Raw genomic sequence first — 12,752 nt, forward strand, 5'->3', positions numbered from 1 at the left:
AATGGTTCTAAAACCTTCTGAATGATTTTGTATCATGGACCTCCCATAATCATTCAGCTCTCTAATTTTATTGTGAATAATTATCAAATAATTATCTTTCATTTTGCAATATATCATGAGAGTCTCTTAATCATTCAGACTACTTAATCATTATACATCAAACCATTCAACAACCTCCAAAAACTATTTTTTTTTATTGCTTAAAAGACAATTTTTTCTGTTATTTTATCGAAGCAATTTCTCTTATCCAGTCAAAAACCATAGACCGAAATCATAAAATCGACTTTGATCGATTAAAAGACAATTTTTTTGGTAAAAATTGACGAAAATGTCCTTCATTTAACGGAATATTTCAACGGCTGTTAAAGAAAGAGACCAACTTCGAACCATAATGCTCGTCTTATAATTCTGTTTCATTGTATTTTGGTTATCGTACTGCAGTTTGATTACCGTTTTCGCATTTTTTGGTTGAAAAAAGGCTACCCTTGTAAATAACTGAAATAAAAATAAAATTAAATACAGTTCTTTAAATTCAGTTTCTGTTTATATAAATGAACACGCTAAATTAAAAGATTGAAAACGAAAAGCATAATAAGTTTCAAACTGATATCGTATCTTCCAATCTCGAGAATATTAAATGTTTAACTTACAATACAGTTTCTTTTCAGATCCGTTATTCTGATAAGATGGAAGCGTTTCTACAATTTCAACATTCCACAAGACTTTTTCTTTCGTTTTTTGCCTATTACAGATATCGTGCGTTACTGAATTTCTCCAAGGGGGTACCCCACCAATTGGGCGCAAAAAACTACCTGTTACCGTTTTCAGCCGAACCTGAAAACCGTCCCTTAATGGTTCCCATTCGACGCTCCCATCTATATCTGGTTTCAATTCCGTTTGCATCACCTTTTTCCCCTTCACCCCCTCGAGAAGCATACTGTTTGACGCCATCAGGTATTTTCCGTAATAGCTTTTGAAACGTAAGAATTTTTCTCCGGTTGGATAAACCTCCCATTCCGCATTCTCGGTCGAACCGTCACGATCTTGAGAAACAGATTCTTCGTCTTTTTCTGCCACCAGATACTTGTCCTTGATGCTTCGAAGACGAATCTTTTTCGCTTGTTCGAACAGTTCCATCTTCTTGAATCCAGTTACAACAGAATTAACATCAAATGGGTCGATAATTTTGACAAACGAATGATTCCGATGTTTCAGATTTTCGATTTCGATTTTGATTTCGATTTTATTTTTTCTAACTTTGACTTCAATCTTTATCATCCAGTAAATACAACAACCAATCAATGCAAGCCACATGGATGGTGTGATATTTAAGAGAATCTCTAAAAATAAAACAAAATTAGAAGGGTGCTTGTATAATGTAGTGAGATATATCTCAATTTTAATATTTTGTTTTATTATTTATTTATGTCGATATAATACGGTTTCTAGTGGTTTTGAAAAAAACGATAATGTTTTATTTTTGAATAAAATATTAATTCAAATTTACTATTTAAAGTTCTAGGTTTTTGTGTATATTTTATTTATAATTTAATTTAGATTTAATACCGAAGTAATTTATTTATAGTTTAATAATATATTTTTTATAAAAATAATAATTAAATATTTTGTTATAACTAATGATTATCTTAACTATATTTTAATTTTTTATATCAAAATGAGATGTCTATCTCGTATTTGATTATGTTTATCTATAGTTAGTTAGACAAATTCAAAAATAAAGCTCTAGTAAGTTATACTTGCGCACAATTTACTTGTGATATTTAATTTTAAGTAATATGTATCAGTAAACAGTACTTTATGCATAAAAAATGATTTTTAAGAGTTTTTGTCAAATGTTTTATAAATAATTTTGATTTGCGTTCTTATGGTTTATAAATTGCAATTTTAGTCTCTATAGTTTTTAATTTGTCGTATTAATTCATATCTTTAAGTAGAAGGGACCAAAATAGTAAATAATTGTAAACCAGAGGACCGAAACAACAAAAGTTTGTAAATCACAAGGATGAAAGTAGCAATGAATTACAAACCATAAGGACGAAAATCGTAATTTACTCTTGTTTTTGTTTGAAATTTTCTAATTTAATAAATATTTTAATATTATAATTAATAAGAAAATTGTGTTAAAATTCCATTTTGGATAACGTTAAGGGCCGTTTACCAAACACTTACCAGGTAAGCGCTTACCGGTAAAGTTTAACATTATCATTTACTTATCGGATAAAATTTTAGTCCAACAAAACGCTATCGTATGCAACACTTTACCCAGTAAACTCTTACCATGATAAGAGTCGTCGCCCTCACTTACCGGATAAAACTCTTGGTCCTTGTCTCGCTCTACTGGGTAAGATTCTTGATTCTTACCATATTCATCTAGTAAGGTAATGTGACTTGATGTCCACTAACCCAAGTAAGCGTTTGGTAAACAACCCCTAACTTTTACTTCTCTGTTTTAAAGATATTATAGAGAAAAGTTGTGTCACAATTGCAACCGTTGCTGCCGCCACCACCACGATCTTTTCCACCACTTTGCTAGCGGGATTAACGATCGAATTACCGACCATATGAAGAGAGGGGCCTCGTCGAGCACAAATCTTAGAATTCAAACAAACAAAGGGAAAAAGATTCATCTCACACATAATTTTGAACAACAGAGGTCACTCTTTGACATCTTCGGCCACCGGTATGATGGTCGGAAGTGGTGGCGGCAGAAGCCACGGTGGTTGCAGGCGGCTTTGTGCAAACTAACCACAACGCGCACCACGAAGTCAACATACATTCAAACGAAATGCAATGCAATGCAAAGCAACAAAAACGCCAAGCGATCAAAACTACATCAACCGCGGCCAACAACATTCACACATGAATCCTTGAAAAATAGAAAACCGACAACCGGAAAACTTGACAAACGGATGCCAAAAGCTCCGCCATGGATTAAAACCCCTAAGCATCACACCCACCACACATAACACCCCTGTTATCACCAAGAAAAAAGAGCAATCAAAACACCAGTGTTTGGTACGCAGACTAGACGAGCAAGAGTGAGGTAGGCAGGTGAAAGAATTCTGAAAGGTTTTACAGTTTTGATATTACAAGGGTAGTTTAATAATTTACCAATCTGTGTTCCATGATTAACATCTTAGGTATTGTTTGGTTTGTAGAATTGGATTGGATTTGGGATTGAAAACCAAACACGATTCCAAATCCTTCCATGAAATCCAAATCCCTCGAAACCATTCCATCAAACCAAACGCACCTTTAGTTTCTTCGGAATCATATAAACGGGACCCACAAAACGAAAATCTTAAATAGGGTTCGATAAACGATAAGAAATTCGTAGTGTAATACTCACATAATCGAGCAACCGGAGCTTTTACGCCTTTTCTGCCTCACGGCCTCCTTTCTCCTTGGAGGTTGAAGAACCACCTTGATGGCCGTATCAAAAACCGCTTTCACGTTCTATAATCGAAACAAAAAATCAACTTTATTTGAACATTTAACTTTAAAATCGTCAAAAGTCAAAGACTTCTTTTACGGGTATTCGGTTTCGATTTCGTCACCTGTTGAGTCTTGGAGCTGCATTCAATATAAGCAGCTGCACCAATTTGTTTCCTAAGTTCCTCACCCTAACAAACATCAAGGTTCACCAATAAGCTACTTTTATGGATCAAATCATGTATGGTTGATCGAATAAGCTGTGAATCCCGTTAAGCCCATTAAGCTGCTAACAAACAGACCCTCAGGGTCTAGGGTAAGATGTACGCAGATCTTTTCTCTGGCCCAAAGGGTAGAGTTGTTTCTACTAAACTAAAAACCCGAATAACCAAATCAAACAAACCCAATAAATCCCAGATAGACAGAGGTAGGGTCTAAGGGTAAGATGTATGCAGATATTTTCTCGGCCCAAAGGGTAGAGAAGTTGTTTCCGTGAAACGAAAAAGCCCGAATCAAAGCTCAAAAGATTGATGACTTGGTACCTGAGCGGAGGTAATAGCATTAGAACCGACATGGTCGGCTAAATATCCCTTGTCGTCACGAAGATCTGAAAGAAAAATAAAAAACCAGAAAACGAGCTTAAGTGCTTTTTTTGGTAACTGTGGATGTCCGGACCATCTTTTGTGAACCCAGATAAATCCCATGGGCCCTGAAGATAACAATCAAGAAAAAGGAGCCTCAGGGCCCAACCTTTATTTGACAGTTGAGCTAGCTCTCAAGGTTGCTCAAGTGCTTATTATCAAGAAATCTTGAAAATTGTGTTTTTCAAGATATCGACAAAAGAAAGGAAATGCAAAACAAAATGATCGTAAAAACGGTACCTAATTTTGTCCCGACGAGCACTACCGGAACATTTGGTGCAAAACGTCGAAGTTCCGGCATCCACTGTGTGAACAACCAAAGATTAGTTCACTTGAGATAACGTTGTTACTCGCTCCGTCTTAAAAGTAAATGTCCACGATGAAAATGACATATAGTTTTAAGAATATGTAATTATTACACTTTTTAATCATCAAAAATGACACTTTTACCCTTAATTATAAAGAGAAGTTTTCTCCACCTTATAATTAAATAGAATGATAAACATCTCATTTTAAATATAAAAAATCTAAAATATAATTAGGATAGTCATTGACTTCTAACAAAATACTTAATTATTATCTTTATAAAAAAAATTTATATTATTAAACCAAAAATAATAATAAAAATTAAAGAAATACACAAAAAATGGAGAAAATTTTAAATAGTTAGTTTGTTACTAATATTAATATTTTTTTTCTTCATTTTTTATCATATCTTCACATTTATATTTTATTTAAAAATAAAAACATTAACCACATAAAACCGTATTATAACATCGACTAACACGAAAAAAAACAAAACAAAACATTAAAATCGAGATGTATCTCGCTGCATTGTACAAGTACCCTTCTAGTAATATTTAGTACATTTAGCATTCCAATAAACTTTAAAACATATTTTATTTAAAAATATTACTTTTATATTCTCTCTCCAAAATAAATATAAAAAAGAACAATTAAAGTATACTCTCTCTCCTCAAAAAATAATATTTTGGAGACTTCTTCTCTCTCCTCCAAATATGGAGAAAATACATTTTCTCGGTTTTAAAGAATCTGTTGTAAAAACAAAAAAAAACCCGAAAATCTTCATTTTCGCCGTTTTAAAAAATTGAAATTTTGAAGTCAAAAGCAAATTCATTTGACTTTAAAAGTCAAAATCGACTCGATGGTAGATAAAGAAGTCAAAACGAGATCTATCGATTTTTGAAGCTACAAACGAATCTTTTTTACTTAAAAAAACTCGGGTCAACTCTAATTTGTGGAATTAGAAAATAAATTTCGACTTAGATTACGGGGTTTTCTTCTTTTTCAAGATTCAATGTTATCGGTTTTAAAGTCAAAAGCCAATCTATTCGACTTTAAAAAAGTCAAAATCGGTTCTCAATTAAGAAAAAGGTTTCAACTTGATTGTGGGAGGTTCAAATCAGAAAACTAAATATCACGACAAGATAAGAAGAAAATATTCATATGTGAATAATTAAACAAACTCTACTTGAAAATCCATACTTGAACCCATATTCACATGTGAATCTTTAAATAGATCCTTCAGTAATTCACATATGAATCTTCCTTTTCAAACAGATTTTTTCAATAATTCACATATGAATCTTCCTTTCTTCCGTTCTCACGATGTTTAGCCTTCTTATTTGAACCGACCCTTATGATACACGGAGTGCTTAATTCAATTCAAACTCAAAAAAGCCAAAAGAAAAGTAAAAAAAGGAGAAAGCACTAAAGAAAGTGTACCTTTTTAAGGACATTTTCATAGCTTGCCCTACTTATTAAAGAGAAAGCCAACACAAATATGTCTGCACCTCTGTAGCTCAGTGGTCTTAATCTGCTGTAATCTTCTTGACCTTTAAATCACACAAAAAAGGGTCAAAATGGGAACAGGGTATGGTTCGGATCTACGCCATTCGCATAATCATAGTCGTGAAGTTGATCTATGAACGTAAAGACGATACCTTTCCTTAAATGCCATAATATATGACTACGAAGTACGAACTAACTGTAATAACTGCTTTTCTAGATCTGTCTGTTTTAAACCTTAAACAGGTACCGTGTTAGAATGGGTTCCTTGTTTAAGGTTTAAAACACACTGATCTAGTTCAGGTTTACTCTTTGGGGTAAGATGTTTGTGTACATCTTACCTTCTCTGGACCCCACCTCCACCTCCACCTCCAGATGGTGGCCATGGAGGTTCACCTGCGATAACTACAGGCTATTTGTGGCCATGTATATGATTAATCATTTAAAAACTAAAAAAACTGTGAGATCCGTGAGAAGTTCTATCTTAAGGTTTCGTTTCACATGATTTTTTTCCATCTAAGTATAGTATTTAATGTATTGATTACCATACATTTGTTTCATATGTATTCGGGTTACAATATGAAACTTTTTTACGTATATTTTTTGTTTCACAAACACACCAAAAAGGTTCACGTTGTGAACCGAGTACATATGAAACAATCATATTATGGAAAAAAATATGTTAATCGCTACATTAAATTCTAGTCGTAGATAAAAAAAAATCATATAAAATAGCACATGATGTACTGGTTCTCAGATATCTCAAAAGAAGATCCCTATATATATATGTATATGTATATATATGTATATGTATATATATATGTATATGTATATATATATATGTATATGTATATATATGTATATGTATATATATGTATATGTATATATATGTATATGTATATATATGTATATGTATATATATGTATATGTATATATATATATATAGAGAGAGAGAGAGAGGAGGGAGGTTAAAAAAAAAACCAAAAAGAAAATGAAAAACTATTGAACACCCTAGTAACCATTCATCTATACGATACACAGTACATATAAGTAACTAAAGTTGTTTCTTGGTTTCAACGCACACGTGCATGCAGCATGCCATATAAACTGCTTACAAATTACTCGTACACACATGTGCATACAGTCCAGGATATTCCTCTGTTTTTCATTTTTTAACGGTTTAAGTATATATATATATATATAGAGAGAGGTGGGTTATTATACAACCCTTTACATTTATAAAACCAATACAACTCAATCTCAACCGTCCATTTAATTTGATGAATATGTAATTTGATATAAAGTTTTGATTGTTTCCTAATATAAGGTATTGATCATAATTAATGAACCTTATTCATCTTCCATAAATATTTAAATCATAATAAATAAACTCTCATCATTTCCATAAATTGGCCGTACAAATGTAATGGGTTGCATTTGAAACAAACTCTCTCTCTATGTATATATATATATATATATATATATATATATATATATATATATATACCCACAATTCTTTTAAAAAATGAAGTCATAAATGATTGTAAAAATTGGATTATGAAGAAAAATACCAGCAGTATCCCATAATCCCAAGTTAACAATGCTCCCATCCACAGCCACATTAGCACTGAAATTGTCAAAAACTGTTGGTATATAATCCTGTCAACAAACAAACCCCAATTATCAAACCACACCTTCATAATCCAATTTTGGTAACACAAATTTTTAATTCAACATCTAATCACCATCTAAATCATCCACAATTCACCTCAAACATCAAACCCACAAATCATAATTAACCAATCATCATGCAGTTCTACAAGAACCCCAAACCCGACCTAAAATAGGGTTTTCCCCAAATCTATACATACACATATACATATACATATACATATATATAGAGAGAGAGAGAGAGTAGAGAGAGAGAAGAGTGATTACAGTGGGGAACTTGTTGCTGGTATAGCAAATGAGCATACAGGTTTTGCCAACAGCTCCATCTCCAACAGTTACACATTTTATGAACTTTGAAACACTCATTTTTGTGTGTTCTTGAGCTTTTTCTGCTATTTGTTCAAGTGATTGATGATCTTTAATGGCGAAATAAACCCTAAAAAAGAGGGGTTTTCAGAGGAAAAGAGTGTGGAAGAAGGTTTAGAGAGAGAGAGAGAGAGAGAGAGAGTGCAGAAGAAGACAATGGAGAGAAATGGGAACATTTGGGTTGTTCCAAGATTTTGTTGTATTAATAAGGTTTTCAATGAAAACATTTATTATAATCATACCTCGTGAAAATAAGTGTTTTTTTGTTATAATATTCTTTGATTATTGTGTAATTATTATTAAAATATAGTTAACGGTTTGGTATAGAACGATTAAGAGACTCTCATGATATAGTGTAAAATGAAATATAATTGTTTGGTAATTGTTTAGGATGAAATTATGGTACTGAATGGTTAACAGAGGTCCAAGATACAAAATCATTCAAATAGTTTTAAAACTATTAAAAGGCATGATTTTTTTTGTCAAACAAGATTCACATCTTATTCTCATACAATCTTAAGACTTAATTTTAAATGATAGAAACATTACTTCTTTTTTTTTATTAACCTGGATATTCAACCTACTATGCGAACCGACTAATCCAAATGCGACAACCTGTTTTGCGGATAGACTGAAGTCACTGCTTTTGAACCTTTGTGGCCATAAGAAGATTTTTATTCCTCCTTTAATTTAAAACCGGGACTTCTAGATACTTTTGATCTTTAAAAACTCAAGCTCAAACCAATCAAACACCATTCTTATGGTTTATTAGTTTCTTAAATATTCTCTACTTATTAAACAATTATTAAAAAGATCAAACAAACAAATTTCATGTGATGGTGTGTTGGTAACATTAATTTTCAAGCATATATTTTTATTTTTTATTACCAGATATTTTAGGTATTTAATTTAATATTTATTAAATTATTTACCAAATTAAGTATTTTACATTTATTCTAAAGCAATATATATATAATAATAATTATTATTATTTATTTATTTGTTAGATCTTTTCTTTAACTTTAAATTTATATTTGTATTTAATTTAAATTTATTATAATAATAATATATTTGTATTAGAATTCAAGATGGAAGTTCAAATGAAAGTCTTAAAAACAAAAAAAATAAGAACAACTGGTAAATCATTTAACTGGACTGTATGAATATGTGTATATAAGTAATTGAACGTGTCACATTGTATCATTATTTTGCCTTGTGACTAAAGAGTTGTTTGTTTACCTCTTAATAGTTCTAATAAGAAACAGACTCTAAATCGTTAAAAGGTGAATCTTGTTTGACAAAAAAGAAAGTTTGTCTCTTAATGATTCTAAAACCCTCTGGATAATGTTGTATCTTGGGTCTTATTTAACCATTCAACACCTTAATTTCATTCTGAATTATTACCAAACAATTATATTTCACTTTGCACTGTTACAAAAGTCTTTTAATCATTCTGATCATCTAATCGTTCTGCACCAAACCATTCAGCAACTGTCAAACAACCATAACTGATATTCTTTATCAAGTTTACCAGTTAATTTATTTTGTGTTTTAAAATTGTGTATTAAATAGTTAATTTACCTTTCAAATAAAAATTTAGAAATGTATAATATAATTAGACATTTTATAATATTTATTTGTTTTTATTATAGTAATTAATCACATATTAAAATTGATATTATTAAAGAAAATAATATAATAATAAATAAAAATGTATAATCTTATTAAACATATTTGTTTAGTGTGTGTATGTGTGTGTGATTGCAATGAAAAATTATTGCCAAAAATACCCTCCATGTTTTGAAAATATGACAAGAAATTTGGCAAGATGTGATTGGATGAAATGAGAAACAAGAAAGCGATGGTCAAAAGGTGTTTTCTCTCATTGAATCTTGAAAATCCAACAAAGATTCACTATATATATATATATATATATATATATATATATATATATATATATAGGAGTTCATTCAAGGAAGAACTAAATAGTTTGTGGTAACCGTGAGATCCAATCTCAACCACAAATCAATAGATAAATTAGGAAATTTATAATTTTGGTAATTTTGAATTAAAATTTTAATGCAAGGACATTTTATGTATTTTCTCTCATCTCTTCTCTCTCCTCTCTCCGTCCTTCGTCCTCCGGCCACCATCCTCCGGTGATATCAGTGTGATACCTAAAAATATTGACTCTGTTAAACAAAAGATACATTGTGATACCCAATCATATATAAGATGCATTGTGTTACATCTCTGATCGACCACACAAACGACCTCAATGTGATACTCAAGCACATATATGATGCATTGTGATACCATTGTGGTATCACCGGAGGATGGTGGCCGGAGAGAGAAGAAAGGAGAGAGGAGAGTTTTAAAATACCAAAAATATCCTTGCATTAAAATTTTAATTCAAAATTACCAAAATTATAAATTTCCTAATTTATCTATTGATTTGTGGTTGAGATTGGATCTCACGGTTACTACAAACTAATTAGTTCTCATTTGATTAGGCCCCTATATATATATATATATATATATATATACTATTTAATATTATTTTAAAATTATTGATTTTGAATTTTGGGACTGATCATATTAAAACCCAGTATTGTAATAACTGTGAGAACTATTATCATAAGATATTGCTTCATACAGTTTTTTCATTTAAAAGTAGAATTTAATATACTGAATAAACATATGTTGGTTTCACAATGTGTTGTTTCATATATTCATAATGTAAAACAATTTTCATGTCTTCTTGAACAAAAAGTGCAACTAAAAAGTTTAACATTGTGAACTGAATACGTATGATAAAAACATATGATACATTAAATCCAAGTCGTAGATGGAAAAAAAAAATCATGTGAAATAATACATGATGCACCAGTTCACAAGGTTATCAAAATTTTACTAGTTTTCAAATGAAAGCCTTCTTATGTATATGTATATTATCAGAACTTTCATTTTGGTACCCAAAATGTAAAGTTTTAAACATTTAAGTACCCGGGTAACCAGTTGAAGTATTAATCCGTTACCATGCTGATGTGATATCTAACTCAGTATAAATTTTTATTGAATTTTAAATTCAAAAGGTAAGTCAAATCACTCGTCACATCAGCATGGTAACCGGTTAATACTCCAACCTATTCTCGAATACTTAAATGTTTAAAATTTTACATCTTAGGTATCAAAATGGAAGCTTTGAACCCAAAATAAAAATCAAATTAAAGTACGTTACTTTTTCATGTAATTTGTCCTGATATTTAGTTTAAAGAAACCCAATTTAAAGTTACCTATATGCCCATGAACACATATAACAAGAAAATTAAAGATATAATTATTTACATATTCAATAAATCATACATATTTATAAACCAGTATTTGTTATTGTTTCACATATGAAACAACACGTTAAAAAGACACTATATATACTGTTGTTTTATTTGTGAAATGTTTCAAGACTGTTTTGTATAGAAGAAAATTTTCATTAACTCTCTGATATATGAAACAATACTGTATAAATATTACATTTTCATGACACAGATTTGGTTTTAAAAAAAAAAATATCTGGTTTTATTTATATTATTATTTTTATTTAAAAAATTAAATTTTGGGACCCACTTGAAAAAAGAGCACTAAAAATTGCTTTTATTTGTTTAGTGCTTTCCAATTATCTTTTCCCTTAACTTGCTTAAGGTTGAGGAACATTCTAATTGCCTACTTACCTTATAATTATTAATTATTAAATATTAAATAATAGTTTTTTTATTTGATTAAATAATTATTTTAATTTAAAGTTTAAACTGGTTTTGATTTTTGAATTTGAATAATCAGATTTGAATAAATAACACTGGATGTAATAAAACTGATTATCAGAGTGTAAGATGGCGTGTGTTTTTTTTAAGAGGTGTTGAAGTCTGAAGTTTTATTTCACTTCTGATTAATAAGAGGTGGTGTTAAAGTCTTGAATCTGAATCAATAAGACTGTTTGTGTTTGTAAATTGACAAACGTCTGCAGTCTGAAATGTAAATCAATAGTTTGTTTTTGTCAAATCAAGTGCAAACATTTTGCAAAATTCTCTTGATTTTCATGAAATTTTCAATTGTTGAAATTCATCTCAACGATTGCGTAGCATATAGAACACAATAAGAACCTTTTGGATACTTTACAGACTTCTGATGTTATCGGAATGCCGCTGGTGAGTTTGTTTGTGGAAAAATCTATACTTTTGATAGATGATAGATCACTGATAGAAGTTATTGTTTCACATTAATCTTCTAAGTTAACCTATAAATACATAAATCATATATATATATATATATATATATATATATAGAGAGAGAGAGAGAGAGAGAGAGAGATATTGTTTCAAATGCAACCTATCGCATTTGTACAACCAATGCAACCCAATAAATTGAGATATTTATGAAAACGATGAGAGTTCATTTATTATGATTTGAATATTTATGGAAGATGCATATGGTTCATTAATTATGATCAATACTTTATATTATGAAACAATCAAAACTTCTATGAAATCACATATTAATCAAATGAAATAGACGGTTGAGATTGGGTTGTATTGGTTGCACAAATGTCAAGGGTCGTATAATAACCAACCTATATCTATACTATATTATAAAGCATTTGGCTAAAACTCTTAAAAACTCTTAAACTCTTAAAACTCTTAAACCCGTTCATCCCTAAACAATTTCATCCCTATCTGATTTCATCCCATAACTGAATTCGTGTAACTAACTGCAGATAAACACAATCAAATACAGGATAAACATATCATTTTAAATATA

General features: G+C 30.2%; 1 protein-coding gene across 1 annotated transcript; it reads right to left on the bottom strand.

Moving 5' to 3' along the window:
* Positions 1-2,803: 2,803 nt before the first annotated feature.
* Positions 2,804-8,076, bottom strand: LOC112500253 (rac-like GTP-binding protein ARAC7). The gene is made up of 8 exons (XM_025103655.1): positions 7,842-8,076; positions 7,475-7,562; positions 5,841-5,950; positions 4,335-4,398; positions 3,996-4,060; positions 3,579-3,644; positions 3,371-3,477; positions 2,804-2,992 (listed from the first exon to the last, which is right to left on the bottom strand). Exons 1-8 carry the CDS (start codon positions 7,938-7,940, stop codon positions 2,962-2,964), a joined length of 630 nt encoding a protein of 209 aa, XP_024959423.1. The 5' UTR covers positions 7,941-8,076; the 3' UTR covers positions 2,804-2,961.
* Between the last annotated feature and the right edge of the window lie 4,676 nt (positions 8,077-12,752).

This window comes from Cynara cardunculus (assembly GCF_001531365.2).
Source record: "Cynara cardunculus var. scolymus isolate 2C chromosome LG 17, CcrdV1, whole genome shotgun sequence".
NCBI classification, from domain to species: domain Eukaryota; kingdom Viridiplantae; phylum Streptophyta; class Magnoliopsida; order Asterales; family Asteraceae; genus Cynara; species Cynara cardunculus.

Coding starts and splice junctions, on each gene's coding strand:
- LOC112500253 (XM_025103655.1), bottom strand. CDS start 7,940: ATGAGTGTTTCAAAGTTCATAAAATGTGTAACTGTTGGAGATGGAGCT. Junction 7,563..7,841: donor CCAGCAACAAGTTCCCCACT/GTAATCACTCTT, acceptor GTTTGTTGACAG/GATTATATACCAACAGTTTT. Junction 5,951..7,474: donor GGGATTATGGGATACTGCTG/GTATTTTTCTTC, acceptor TGTGATTTAAAG/GTCAAGAAGATTACAGCAGA.